We start from the raw sequence: 15,712 nt of genomic DNA, 5'->3' as shown, positions 1-15,712 counted from the left end.
TAACGCTGACTGAAAACTCTTAGCCAAAGCAACGAGAGGTTCAAAATAAGAGAAAAAGCGCTCCGTAAAAAGCATCGAAGTGGCAGAGTTTCGAGAGAGGATGGTTTAAAAGTACGTGGAATGGGAAAGGTGTGTGAAGGATGTACGGGCACTGCTGTAAAATATAAACCTGTAGTGCGCGTAAATAAACAGGGTATTGAAATCATTTTCCTGCGTTACGCGAGGATACGTAACATCATCTGCAGCGTATAGAATTTAAAACGTGACTGTAAAATTCAAATAAAATATGCGGAATATGAAAAAATTGTTCGACTAAATATTATTTGGTATTAAAAGGACTATCGGAAACAGTAAGATTTTATATGGTGTTTCACTTAAAAATATGAAAGAACCTGTCGTACCATATAATATCAAAAAATAACTTGTAACAGTTTACGCGGCTCACCCCCTATATTGCATCATGAATTTTAACGATTTATGTCATTTGACAAAACTGAAATTCGTGCACACGCATCTAGCGAATTTTCAAAACTGATTTTCTCGACGAAGAAAAACTTTATAGCGTAAAAAAATTTATTCCATCTTCGACTTATTTTCGATAAATCAATCACCACTTTCACGATTGAATCGCGAATTCAGCCGCACCCTGTACATCGGTCGATACTGAGAAAATAGGTGTTTCATTTCGAAACCAATTGCCAGGCATCGAACGAAAAGAAATATAGTGTGGCACGAAATGAAAAAAAGTAATCTTTAGGTTTTCATATTTTCACAAAAAATACTTTTAAGTGAAAATAACGATTGACGCGCGATTAAACCCCTTTCGTACCCTCTGAATTGCTTTCGATACATGTTTTAAACACATGCATGTTTCGATCGATATACATAATAGTATAGTTATGGAGAGCGTTTATTGCGAAATTATCGTCAGTAAGAACAAATAAGACAATTTATATTTATTTTCCTTTTAACGAGATTTCCATGAAATTCTTTTGAAATTTCACCCCTGTATAAATCTCAATAACAAGTATGTATCATACATATTTCGTTAATAAATATTTCATTAGTAGATATTTTATGTTTCTAATACCGAGAACCGACGAAAATGATCAAATTTTAAAGCTGGACATCGTAAATTTGTATCTCTAGGGCGAAGATATGTAGTGTATAAATGAAAAAGATCGTGATAATTTTGTCATAACCAGAAATAGAATTTTAAGCGAGGTGAATTCATGTCAGCGATCGCGAATGTGTTAGCACAGAGAAATTCATCGTTTCTTTCCATGTTTGCTCCCAGCCACATTTAAAACACCTCTAACGGAACTCGTGAGCGCCTCATCTTCCCATCTTCCTGAAATTTCGCAACACTCGAAGGTTTCACGCGCTTTATCCAGGGGGGGATGCTTACCCCTCGGCCCGACGGTTATAAATGTCGGCCGGGTGAACTTTCCCCGAAGATTGGTGGTTATCCTTCGAACGATTATTTTGAAAACCGGCGGTTTTCCGGGCTCGCGTAAACGACGAAAGGTCGCCTCTGCTAAGGGGCGAAGGAAGAAAAAAAAATGGAGTATAAAAACCGCGGTAAGTCGGAAACCGCGATGCGGCATTTTCAATTCTTTTTGCCAGCGAACGTCCCTCTTTTTGCGTACGCACGGGGGGGGAGGGGGTAGATGAGGTCAGCTTTCAAGGTAACGCGGTTAAGGAAATATTTTTAAAACAATTGTGTACTTACCTACGGTGCAACAAGCTGGACGGAGAAATGGCCTGTGAATCGAGTCGAAGAGAAACGACGAAAAAAAGAAAGGGACGAAGCTTTATAGACTCCTCCACTTTCATCCCCAGCTCCACCCTCTTACGTGTATTTAGCTGAAAAAAAAATGAGATGGCGAGCTGAAATAAGGACGAACCTTGTATCTCCGAGGAAAATGTTAAATTGTCCTTACTTCCCTTTCATTTCATATTTGCAACTTTTTGTCGACAACTGTGGAAATAGAATATATCGTCAGAATCGTGTGGGTACGTATTTGTGATTTTTGTTCAAGGAACGATCCAAGTAAAGAGCTATTTTGTGACGGACTCGTGTTTATTGGAGTGTAAAGTATTCTGTAAAGGGTTAATATGTTAAATAATATGTAAGTTATCTCTGAACACGATACTGATCGTAGACTATGCTAGGGAGAAGCTACTAAATGACGTACAAAACATACTTAATAAACAATAGTTACGAACCCCATATTCATTCTGAACTAACCCAATACTTGGATACTGGCAGTGGGTACTGAATATACAAATGTCTTCGAGTGGGTCGACAAAATAAAAATCTAGGAGATGTAAATTTAGAGAAGGAGCAGTCTAGACAACAGGTCCTGCATGTGTCATCCATCTGTTGCAAAATTGTTCTCGAGGACTGGCTGCTACTCAGCTGGAATGTAGCGGGGCACTGTCATGCATGAACCACATGTGGATGTACTACATCAAGAGGGATTTCTTCTGGTAGAGCTAGACTGACTCATGGAATAGAATAATCTACTACACATTGTCAAAAGATTCCGATTGTTCTTTCTGTGGTAACTTGCCTAGAAGAAAAGTTATTTAAATATATTCAAGAGAAATTGAGATATTCCCAATCAAGTTAGTACCTCAAAGAGAAACCCTTCGCGGCAGACATCTTTGTTAACTTTGATTCACATCTTATAAATCACATGGTATAACATCAAATTTACACCTATCGAAAACTTGTACTAGTATCAACTCGAAATTTTATAGAAATATTCTTGAAACGTTCGAGATAATACCGAAACCGGAAAAACGACATTCATTAAAATTTCAACCCCTTGATTCATCTCTAAACGTCTCCATTTCCAAACTCATCCACGCCAACGCTGTTCCCACAACGGATTCGCACGCTCGTTTCGATTCGTTGCTGCTAGCAGAGTCATAGAAAATATGGAAAAAAGAATAGCGCGGAGAGAACTGTTCGTCCGTGTATTTTCGATAATTATTCGACAGTCGATTTGCGAGCGGACCGAAACGCGGGGTGAAAGGTAGTTACTGAGCTTTGGGGAGGAGGAGAGGGGGGGTGGTGGCTAGAGTGGGGGATTTCGAGAGTCGTGTTCAACCATCCGGAAGCTATGAATATATTATTTGACGGGCAGTTTCGGTAGTCTCCGATCGGATGGAGCGTCGATCATGGCTGGCGCATCCCTTTGGGCCATTTTCATGCGTCAAATACGACACACCTCGATCGAACGGCTGCTGGGAAATGAAAACAAAAATACTGTTAACCGAACGGTATACTTTTTTAAGGGAATGGCTTGCTACCAGTCCGAAAATGCGACGAATTCGAGTGGACTTAGTTGCAGGACGCGTGGTACCCCAACGGCGTGTCAACAGGTAGGGCCAACGCAATCGGTTAACCCATTCACTGCCGACTACGAGATGTCTCGTAGTTCGAGTTGATCGCAATTACTCAACGGAGAAGTTTATAGCCTTTCGAGTCACGAATTATTCCAAAAGAAGATCGTACATTTTCTTTTTGATGCAACAAATTTAGTATCACTTTTTATTATCAAAATAATAACCTGGATTACGCATTTTGTATTAGATTTCAAGGAAAAAGTAATTTCATTGATTTCGGATAACAACTGTAACCTCTAGAACTCTTACTCCTAGCAGACTCGAGTGAAAACTTGTTATACAGAGAACGGTCGACATGTCAAAGATTTCTGTGGAAAATGAACTGAAAAAAATTACCAAATATATTATACCTACAACATTTTCAAAGTTAAAAAAGACATTAAGCAAATTTTTCTTTGTGAAAAACAATCGCAAAGGACGCCTAATGTTTAACCTCTTATGTGCGGTTTCCCTTTTTAAATGGCTCAAAAGTCCCGAAAAGTTTATTTTCATGAATTCAAGCTCAACCAATGCTCAGCACGATGCAAACTCTTTTGCAAATCGAAGGAAAGGCCGGTCGTTCGCCATACGAACGAAACGCATTCCCTAGGCGGTAAACCGTTCATCCAGGAGATCACGATAGGAGGTCCCCGTTCGTTGTAATCGGGTAGAAAACTCGATCGCGATCTGACTTTCGCCTCGGTGGTTTCACTCATTGTTATTGATTCGATTTTGAACTGGTGGATACGGATAAAGATAAAAGATTCGTCAATTGATTTGCCGTTTTGGCACTCTGCAAACCGCCAACTACAGATTACCAGTTTCATAAGTAGCAGAGTTTGTTTACTTTGGAATTTGTATTTTCAAGATATGTGCTCATTGTCAATTCGTGGGAATAGAATTTTAGAAATTTATTAATAATTTCGATACCTGAATTACAGATTTTGAAATATTCATTTGCATGTAAAGATTGTTAATACCCCTTAAAGAAAGATGAATTCGTATTACTTAAGCCCATCTAATATGGATAATAAGGATCTAGCCGATCAACAATTAGTACGACATTTTTGACAAATTATTTGTGGCAATTTAATACAAACACAAATATATACAACCACTAGTTCAATAAAAAATTATTACCATCGTATCCTGATGAATACTTCCGTCTAAAATGACTAAACTGGCAAGCAATTGGTACTCAAATGATGAGGATAAGAAAATTGATCGCTTCCGACGTCGCTGGATCTATTACAGAGGCGTTCCTAATCGAGTTTCTGGCCACGAATCGTATGCCAATTGAAGTAAATATGTCTGTACCTCTCAGACAAACTATATTGCAAATACTACACGTATCATAAATTTTGGAAATTTAATATTTGAAGTAATAATGAAGAATACAAGTTGCGTGACTCGACAGTCGCTAACAACTAAACTGCGAATCATTATGCATTTACGGCTAATGGAAATATGAAAATCTACACAAATGCAAAAATAAATATCAATAATAATATTCACGTTATACCATTTAGAAGATAAGCCATACTTTCATTCAAGTTTCAATATTTCTTCTGTACTTGTGAAAATATGCATAAGCATCCAAACTTAAATAAAAGGTGTTTACCTAATTAAATAAAAATAGGAATTTATTAAAAATTTGAATTTAATGTAAAAGAAATGACGTTACTTTCTGGCCCCTCTAATAATAAATCTTGTCACAAAGTAGCTTTTTACTTGCGTTGATCCTTGAAAAAAATCACAAATACGGTGGTGTATCGAAATGAATGGCCGGTAGTGTATAGATCGTGTATAAATCGATCGTTTAGTGTTATTTCGCAAAAGCCCGAAAATGACAGGACGTGCAAGAGCCATCCGTCCGTAAAGGGTTAACACTAATTGTAAGCTCGACATGGTGGCCCAAGACTTTTCCACGTTATTGTCCACGCATGATCCTTCATGTTTGGGCCGACTGCATTTTAATGGAACGGATAGGCACGCAAGCCTGACGCCTCTGTAAATTAATCGAAGAGCTCTTGGCATGACCCTGCTTTTCTGGGGCACGTGCCCGTGGATATCGGTATTTCGGGGTACGTTAATACCTCACTATTCAGACGGATAGAGAGAGAACAGAGCGAAACATTCACTCCTGTACATTGTTTGTGGCTTGGAATCAATAAAAGCATAGCTTTAGGCGACGGTAGTCGTCATGGCAACCAGAGACCCATCCGTGTACCCTATTCCTCTCGCTCTCACGCTATCGCTTACTCTCTCCGCCCCCTATTTTCTCTCTGTCGTTCGCAGTGGTATCTCCCTCCATCTTGGTTTCCCTCTGAACACGCGTACCCATCTATTCCCTCTTTCGTTCTCTTTTCCTGTTTCACGGACGTCTCTATTTCCACCTCCCCATCCTTCCCTTCTCTATTTTCGTATCCCTGCCCTTCATCGTCTCTCTCAACCCCCTGTATTTCTGGTTTTTTTTTTCTTTGACTCTTTGGTCCTTGTACACATGCTGTCCAATTTTCTGTTTTCTTCTCTGCCTCCATTTTCGCGCACTTTTCCCTCCCCCCATCGTCCACCTCCCCCCCGTCCGTCCGTCCGTCCGTCCGTCCGCCCACTCCCGTCCCACCACTCTTTGCCTTCACCTAGACTTTTCCGTTATTCGATCTTTTTCTTTTGTCTATTCGTGCTTTGGTTGCCTCTTCTTTTCCCCGAACACGCTATTTAGCCCCTTTTTGGGCTTATGCGCGCGTACGTACACGGTATTTCCTGGTCCCTCGATCGTTCATACGACGTATCGCTAATTTGTCTCTCGCTTTCAAGCCTTCTCTTTTTGTCCTTCGAATCCTTTAAATATTCTCGAATTATACGAATTATATCAAAAATATATGAAATATTACAAATAATTTTGGTAAAATGTTGAACGGTAAGCTTCTTGGTTCAATTTTCAATGGTATTCGGCAACTACCATTTCGAGAAAATCCACCGTTAGGCAACTCCGAAAGCGATGAAATCCATGTGGCCATCTTTTGGCATTTGTGGTTTATCAATCAAATCCTGCGGCACGATATGACTACTCTGTACACATTCCCTAAACCGTATAAACGTACCCTTACGATCTTCGTTGATCTTTATTGGAAAACATGACAGAATTACGTAATTTGTAAGTGATAATTTCCTGTTTTTCAATCAATTTTTATATGAGCATTAAAGCAGAATGAATTTATTAAATTTGTATTCGTTTAATGAAAAGCATGAATTAAATAAAACAATCTTTTGTTCTCTTTTATTTATAAAGAAAACAAATAACTATCTAAAAACAGAATTAATTTTGAAAGAAACTTTGGGGGTGGTTGGCCCCCCTGCCTCAACAGTTCCACTTCATTAAATATTACAGTTATTAACTCCGACCGAACATTAAATAAATTTACCACGTTACAAATTTGGGTAAACGAACTTAAACTAGAGCTTTCAATTTTAATAAAGAACGATGGGGTCGTTCCGATGAATTGTATATAAATTGTACCATTAATTGCACATTGAAATAAACATGAACTGTATAAAATGAAAATGGTGTCTGGTGTCGACGAACAAATACTATGTTTTATTCGTTGACGAAATGAATCATTATGCGAACGTTTCCAACCTCACACGCGACAGCTAATGAGCCAGAAACCACGACAGTTAACGAGGTAATACTGTGTTGTTATCAGTGGTGAATCTACCGTGAAGCTCATGAATCTGAAGCTTCAAGGTTCCAAATGAATGGTCCAACACCTGAGACTCGATAAAAACATGAAAACAAATGAATTATTACGAGAAGTGTTTCGAAGCATTTCATTGAGGAAACGTTATACGTAACCATTTGTATCTATTTATTCGCATTGGAATAATCATGTAATTATAATAATTACATTATGCGAAGTTTATTTAGAAGTGAGAAGTGAGAATTTAGAAATGAGTAATGATTTATTTAATCGATGCTTTTCATTAAACAAATACAAATCCTCATATTATCTACTACTTAGTTTACTAGGTATCTGATTTTTTTATAGAATTCTGTGAAAATTTAAAAAATTGAAACGTAGATTGTTTATATACAACTTTCATTTTCTTTTCATTATTCTTAATTTTATTTTAAACTTCTATTTACTCGATAATATTTAAAAAATTATTTGCAGCAGTTTAAAGAGCAATAAGAAATTTAAAGGCAAAATTTTCGTTTTAATATTGAGAACTTGATAAAATGAACGAGTGAACAAGGATTGTCTCTTCATTTTCAACCAATTTTTATCTTGATGGATTTCAATGCACCTCACAATTTCAAAAAGTGAACCGTTATAGAAAACCAGAGTATAATGCAATTTACATGATGAAGTGCATCCAGCACAATGTAAAATATATTGAATTTCGTTTGAAAATGCTTTTCAAAATTATAGACCGATTACTTCTAACAATAAATATTTGTTGATTATTTTTTGTTCTTTCCAACGAAAACTTTAATGTAAATCTAAACAGTAAATTAGAGAATCAATGGAAATATAAATGGGATTTTAATGAATTCTATTATCATATAAATTATATATTTTTAATTCAGAAAATTATCATTTCTTTCTTATTTAATAAGACTTCCCATACGACGTTCACGTTTATATTTTTTACAATAGAAGTATTCTTTCTACTTGCTTTAAACATGTAGCAATACGTAGAAAAGTTTATTTATTTTCCCAAATAAAAATCCTAAAAATTACCTAAAAATCATCCCTCTGGACGGCACTATCCTCCCTTAAACCAAAAAAAGTGTTAAATTCGATAGTTTTTATCCAAATAGATTGACTACATCCCAGGAATCCTATTCGATGAATTTTTGTCCATTCATTTAGAAAATTCGAAAGTCGAGTGACCCGCTCGAGGGTGGAACAGTTTCGAGCAACTCTTCTAATACGCAAACTCCCCGAAGAACGTCGATAAATGTCACGCGATTTCCCCGTGAGAAGAGACCCAGTCGAAAACACCGTCGGAAAGATCGACGAAAAAAGGTTTGAACGGCGACTCGAGTTGCATTCGAGGATCGATAATCAGCTGATCGAACTCGCCGTGTTCAGGTAAGGGCGCATTTTATTCTAAGCAGGGATTCGTCCACGTTGGAAGCGAATCCGTTCGAATATCGAGTCGAACGACCAACTCCGGCTTCGTCACGACGTTAGGTTAGGGTTAGGCTAACCTAACTCGAGTTGGAACGAACGAGGGGGTAGTTACCCTACTCGATGGCGCGCTAAAGATCGCGCTTCGATAGTCTCGGATGCCAGATATCGAAAGACAAGGAGCGCGGGTTATTTGAAGATTAAGGGATGATAATTCCGCAATCTGAAAGTATATGTTATTTAACCCTCCATGGAACGGTCTGACTCTTAGGTTGCATGTTAATACATCGACATTTTACCGGATGATTTTAGCTTTTTGAAAAAATGAATCAATAGTTCTCATTGACAGAACTATTAGTTTATTCGATCAGAAACTACACAACTATTGAAAACAAAGTCAGAACTCTTAATTATTTACAAGCTTCCACAAAGTAGAATTTGAATTTAATTGAATTTTTTGAATTTCGAGGTCATCTTATTATACATATATCTGAACGTATTTTAATGACAGCTACGTGATGTGATACGAGAAAGTATCCATTTATAAGAGAAAAAAACATCGATGACCTTGAAATATCCTTGATACAAAAAGGGTTGGGAAAAAAAAATCACTATTGGAAGAGATAGAGTACATTTTCGAACATTCTTGAATCGGAACGAATGTATGACGCCGACATACATATAGGTGCCTATGGCTCGTTAACCAAACAACCATGAGATAAGCTCTGATCCGAGGTTCTTAGTAATGTTCTGCGCGAAAAATCTGAACTGGTCACAGATCCCCTGTAAGGCGACACAGGTACATATGGGCTCTCTTGGTGAATGGACCAAATGATATAAATTATTTATAGATTTCGACACCAAAGCGAGGAAGGGGAACCGAGAGTGTTCTGTTCCAACTGGGGTGCGTACCCGGGGGGTCCACTTGCATCGAAAGCCCCTTGAGGCACCCTCAACATATGCATTCTCACTCAACCGCCGTAAGCCTATATAAAATTGATTCCTAAGTACCCCGGATTCCTATCTGTCTTGCGTGTTTTTTAACACCTATCTCCGTTTGTTCTCTACACAACGTCGAGTATTAAATTCGAGAGCAAACACGAAAATTGACGCTATCTCTATTCGTTCCTGCATTTCGCATTTCGGTTGTAACCCTCGAAAACGGTTGCTCCTTTGCTTTAAACTTTCGATACGTCGTACTTGGTTCGATATTTCAGTCGATGCATTTCTCCACCGCGAATTCTTTCGACAACCATCTACTAACGAAGAAAATTTGCTAATTTAAGATTTCTATTTACAATTTGTAATTACGAAGGTCTAGATTATATTCTGCAGCATAAAGTGAGCCAAGAACCGAAAGAAATATTTCTTTTTTATTTTCTTTTTTGAATCTGTTCGAACTTATAATTTTCCTTAAAAAGAATATCTGTTCTCGTGGTACGTACCTTAAGAACTACTTTAAAAATTATTCTCGTACAACAGATAGTTTGGAACAGTTGCAAAACTTTCATTTCGACTGTTTTAACAAAAAGTTTCCAAGAACGATTCAATCCCCGCCGACATGTTATTAAAATTTCCTTTGAAAAAAAGAAAGGAACATGCCTCGTTTTTCCGTACCTTCTTGAAAATCTATTCAAGTCCCTGACGAGTGATGCGTGGCAAATTTGAAGACGGGCCTAGTGCCGCGCACTGCGCCCCCCGGGTCCAATCTAAATCAATGGGCTTGTGGGTAATCGCATAATAATTACTGGGACTCCCTCTACCGCCCATCTGTCGCTAGCTAAGGGGTGTTCAACCCCGGGAAGTGGTAATAGGCACTACTACGGCAACATAGGCGATGAAAGTGTCCCAGCAGGTCCTATTGTTGTTGGGCATAGTAAGAAATGTCGTGTAGTGTCATTCGTCAGTTGTCACCTCCTTTCGCATTTGCACATCCTGTTTATCCGTGTAAAAGCGATTGAAAACGTACCGTAAAACAACGACTCCTTTGTTCGAACTAAAAAGTAGCTAAGGAAAAATACACAGTAACTTCTGCAGCGACGATATTCTTTGTTATTATCAAATTTTTTGTTATTACTGACAGTAATTAGACTTATAAAAAACTAAACGTCCACTTGTTAAGAGATTAATGTTTATTTACCAAAGTCGAAGTCGACCATGATATATCTTAAAATGTGTTCAAGTACTGGGTATTTTACCTTACTTAATTATTACGATGATATCGGCCTTTAAACTAGCGATGGAATTCAATCTAAAATATAAAAAAGCTCCGTCTTATAAGTTGATATTTTTTTGTAAATTCACGCCTCTACGCCTCTTAGAATTTCTAACAAAAATCGTCCCGTAGTCGAAAGGTTAATTGGCTTGTTAAAAAATAATAAAGACATCTTTTTGTTCTGTTTCAGACGCGCAAATGATAACCACAGTCTTGATCAGTCTATGTATCACACTCTCTAATGGTTTCCGTGGACCTCATCATCCACGAAGCGCCGTCTCCCATCATCACTACGCTCCGCAGAAAGACGTTAAGATAACACAAGATGCAAATCTACTACAGGATACTACGTTAGTTAACTACATATTAATTTCTTTTCAACTATATTTGTCTCTAAATGCCCCATACTTTATCGCACGATTCGAATATTTTTACGTGACATCAATATCGAACATCTAATACCAAAATGCAACAATCAACATCAATGAACATTATTTATTCATCGGTCACCCAAACAATTTCAGATGATTTTCGAAATTTCTTAAATTAACTTTCCTCTCACTTTGCATAGAAATTATAGTAACATTACCCCGTTTGCGATATACAACGAAACCGAAATGATGAATATATGATTTCAGCCATTTAAAAGAAGACATGGGGTCTATGGCAGATGATCTGGATTTTTCAAACATGACTGAACAGGAGATAGAATTCCACTACTTTAAGTATGTTCATAAAATTATCCAAGTGCGATGTTTTTTAATGCTACAAAATACTTTTCCTCCTGTGGAAACAGTATAACTCAAGTTTCTATTTGTAACAATAATTCCATGTTCGGTAAATATATCGACCAGTATTCAAAACTATCATTGAAAGAATGAATTAATTAATTATCTAAGCGTTATCATTAACGATCGTGTACATGGCAGAACTGTAATTACTTTATTAATCGCAGAGTTCACGACATTGACAATAATGCCAAATTGGATGGATTAGAGATTCTCCATGCTATTCAACATACATTTCATGAAAATCGGCTCGCCGACACTGAGCGTAAAAGTATAACCGAAGAACCCAGATTGACGAATTATGAAGATGATTTGCCATGGATTGTTGGTATGTAAACTCGTTATTTGTAAATATTTAATTCAAAAGTTATAAAAATATCTAAAATACAAATACCAAACACTAATGATTATTATTTCCTATTATCAAGACTTGATAGACAAGGTACTGAAGGAGGATGATTTAGATAACGACGGATATCTTGGATATATCGAATACGTACTCGGTAGGCAGAGAGACCACATTGCTCAAGCTAAGAGAGATACTAATCTAAGAATTGGAAAATAAATTTCTCATCTACGGACTATGTTAAGAGAAACCTGCGCGACACACAAATTTACATCTATATGAAATATGCTTGAAAAGATTTATTTTTCATTCGATCCATTTCTTTTGTAACAACTGTTTTCTTCTACTGAAATATACTGTAATGTACCAATCATTCTAACTAAATATTTCCTTTCCAACTCAGCATTTTCTTACGCTACCTGAATCCATGGCGCCATCTTAGTCCCTGTGCAAGTATCTAAAAATAATAAACTACTGGAAACTTCAGATTCTAATATTCATTTTTTTATTAATTTCTGTACAAATTCTTGAAAAACAATAATTATAATTACTCTAACGTACACAGCGGATTGTCTGTCACAACGAGACATTTTTCCCATAGATCCTTAACTATCTGTATCTGTTAAACAAATGTTATTATACATATATAGTATTTCATTGAACTAATTCTTATTTAACATACCTTATTATCTTCACCATCAATTGGCAAATCTTCTACACGTATAAAATCAGGATATTGCAATATAATTTTTTGAATTGCAGGTACAAATACTTGGCTAACCTCTAAATATTGTGGTTCATATTCGTGATATTCTTTAGAATTTTCACTAGAATAGTATACTCTAAATGCGTCATCCTCTTTGATTAACCTGCACATAATAAATAATAAACTTTAAAGGTTAACAGTTTCATTTGAAAGTTAATTGCTTAATTTCAAAAATAATATAACTTATATTAAAACATGCCTTATGCCATGAGATCTTAACAATCGAATTCTTGTGTCAGGTTCTATTTCTACCCGATTTTCAACAATTCCATTTGCAGTCATTTGTTCGCCATCTTGGACAATCGAACATTCTTGTTCACTTTTTGAAAGAACCGGCGGTAAGAAGTCGTGAATATGACCCTTGGCCATCAAATCTGCAGCATTATCTACATCGATGTAATCTATTAATTTTCTAAGTAAACCTTTAACTTTTTCCTTGAACTCTTCTTTGACGTTGCTCTGATTCTCGGAATGTACAAAACCACTATATCTTAAATAATCCCGAGGTAACCCTTTTCGAAATTCGCTATCAGTTTCCATAGCAGTTTGTAGAGCATCTGGAAGTAACTTCTCTAAGAAGTCACCCCAACTATTTTTTTGATAAACACTCAAAGTAATGTGGAGACTATGCGTGTCAATGGTTTCACCCTGATGTATCGTTCCTCGTGGAAAGTACAATAAGTCTCCTGCACTTACGATAGTATCTAATATAGGTTCTCCAATCTCAGTGTCTGTGAAATTTTCTGAAGAATACCTTGGCAAGTATTCATTGTCACTTCGAGGTTTGTATAATCTCCATCTCTTTTTACCTTCTACCTGTAATATGAATGCTTCGATGTCGTCGTAATGAGGTGCGAAACCTTGACTGTTAGGAGGTGTTAAATAAGAATTTGCACCAACAAAACAACCAAAAAATTCTTGAAGTGTAGCTGAAAATAGAAGATAAGTTTTTATAACAAAAGATATAGAACATGTATTCCTCAAATACATTCATTTAATTACATATTAAATTATTTATGCCAACAGTGATACATTCAGTTTTGAAGAAAAATACCTACCATTTAACGAATGTAATTTTGGTACGTATGTCTGTGGATTCAACATTCTAACAGAACATCCATTCATATAATAGTCCCAAACAACACTGGGAATTGCTCGTCCAACGGGATTATGTGTCTCTCGAACACCATTCTCATACGAAGTAATATCGATATTTTTCGTGAACAAAATATAAGAATCTCTTAATATTTTATCCAACATTGGAGTAGACATAAGTAACTTGTAATAATTGGGGCAATTCCTTTTTATATGAACAGGTGTTTGTTCCCAATTTTTTCTGGAAAAAAAATATATATATAATGAAAAAAACATAAAAAAATTTATAATTTCATGAAACATAAGTATACCGTGCTTACTCAAAAAAGTCTTCTATTTTCATGGGATGAATTAACCACTCAAACATCGAGCTACACGTATTCAAAGGATTTTCATGATTTTCTTCTGTGGTTTTAACATCTGTACAATTAGATGGTAGATTGACTTGGTTTGCTAACTTTTTCTGTTTACTTTGTCTCTGATGTTTTGATTTAATATGTTTCATTTTTGCAACACCTGTATTCAAAGCTAAAACAGTACTCTTTAATTGGGTCTTTGATTCCAAACCTTTCGTATCAGACCCTAATGTTACTTTTTTATCTTTTCCATTACACACTGTTTTTTGAATGGATTTATTCTTTCGAATAGCAGCAGAAGGATTAGGTTTCTTAGATATTACACTGTTCTTTTTATTTACAGTTTGAACTTTCGAGGACTTGGCAGCTTCTTCAAAATTTCCATGTAAAGATGTTTGCTTTGTTTTTACCTTTCTTTCGTGTTTTGTTTCATTTCTCAAAATTATTCTTCTTTCAGGAATATGTTTTTTCTTTAATTTCTTTGAGTTTGCAGATAATTCTGCATTTTTACGTTTCATAGCATGCACAGCAAACGCTGATATTGATTCACGAAATTTAAGCATCTGCAAAGACACGACAATAAAACTATACTTGTATGAATTCTCATTCCAATGCTACAAACCAAATTCTAGAATCATTTAACAACTACATACATGAACATAAGTATGGAAAAATTGTTAAATATAAACTACAACTATATTTGTGCTACGCGTTACTATTAATAAAACGATGCACAGCACGATACTGATAAAAATACAGTAATTGAGAACTACAACCGGTATATTTAAAGGTTATGTTTGAATATTCTTTACGATGAATAAATGAAACATTACTTTTCAAAATTATCCTGAAAACTGTCCACTTGTATAAAATTTTTAGTTCTGCTCCAATTACGTTATACGTTTCTGTGAAACTGTAATCATTAAAACTCTTGCTCCAATTTATCAACCACAACACATGTTATCGATTGTACGTCACTTAGGCATGGTAAATGATGGTAAACGCATGGTTCAATTTCTAACATTTGTTTGTAGTATAATATTAAATATAAAAATATTGTTACTTGCTATCAATTGTAATTTTTACAATTTAATTTTTCAATTGATAGGATTTAAGTTATTTATCAATTATATCGATTGAAACTTGAAGAATAAACTCTATTCAAATTATTTTAAAAATAATAATTTCATATAATTATTTTTGGCATACTGGTGCTTTGTTTCAGAGAACACGGAATTCGCGATGGGTGAAAAATCAAGCTAAATTGATGTGACCTACTTTTTGAATGACTCCATAATTAATTTATGGTAGTAAAATTTAAAATTTCAATAAAGTATTAGTTATACAATCTGTAAAATTGTATATCGTTTATATAGATTTGTTGGATGATGGTTGTCTTCCGTCTAATTTAGTAGTAACAAGTTATTATTTTCACAGCAAATACTAATTGATAATAGATTACATTTTAACACAATGCAATAAAAATTCGTATAAAGAAGTTATACAAGATAAACTACGTCCATACGTAAAACTAAATTAATTATTTCGGTAACATGTTGGGAATGAAAATTGATGTATCAAATATCAAATTTATTCCCTTGAATAGAACCGC

The 15,712-nt window shown here is 35.7% G+C and overlaps 2 protein-coding genes across 3 annotated transcripts; one reads left to right on the top strand and one right to left on the bottom strand.

The window, feature by feature from the left end:
- Positions 1-8,347: 8,347 nt before the first annotated feature.
- On the top strand, positions 8,348-12,256 carry LOC128879164 (multiple coagulation factor deficiency protein 2 homolog). The gene is made up of 5 exons (XM_054128066.1): positions 8,348-8,495; positions 10,940-11,099; positions 11,388-11,474; positions 11,705-11,865; positions 11,966-12,256. The coding sequence occupies exons 2-5, from the start codon at positions 10,948-10,950 to the stop codon at positions 12,100-12,102; spliced, it is 537 nt and encodes a 178-aa protein (XP_053984041.1). The 5' UTR covers positions 8,348-8,495; positions 10,940-10,947; the 3' UTR covers positions 12,103-12,256.
- A 139-nt stretch (positions 12,257-12,395) lies between these two features.
- Positions 12,396-15,126, bottom strand: LOC128879163 (ribosomal oxygenase 1). Of its 2 annotated transcripts, none has more exons than XM_054128064.1 (6): positions 14,934-15,126; positions 14,065-14,663; positions 13,708-13,985; positions 12,849-13,578; positions 12,566-12,752; positions 12,396-12,502 (listed from the first exon to the last, which is right to left on the bottom strand). In XM_054128064.1, exons 2-6 carry the CDS (start codon positions 14,661-14,663, stop codon positions 12,431-12,433), a joined length of 1,866 nt encoding a protein of 621 aa, XP_053984039.1. In that variant the 5' UTR covers positions 14,934-15,126; the 3' UTR covers positions 12,396-12,430. The 2 variants fall into 2 exon arrangements, with proteins under 2 accessions (XP_053984039.1, XP_053984040.1); XM_054128065.1 differs by lacking the exon at positions 14,934-15,126 and adding an exon at positions 14,754-14,891.
- Between the last annotated feature and the right edge of the window lie 586 nt (positions 15,127-15,712).

This window comes from Hylaeus volcanicus, chromosome 7 (assembly GCF_026283585.1).
Source record: "Hylaeus volcanicus isolate JK05 chromosome 7, UHH_iyHylVolc1.0_haploid, whole genome shotgun sequence".
NCBI lineage: Eukaryota > Metazoa > Arthropoda > Insecta > Hymenoptera > Colletidae > Hylaeus > Hylaeus volcanicus.
Note: the sequence above shows the minus strand (reverse complement) of the source record. Positions and strands in the feature narration are given on the sequence as shown.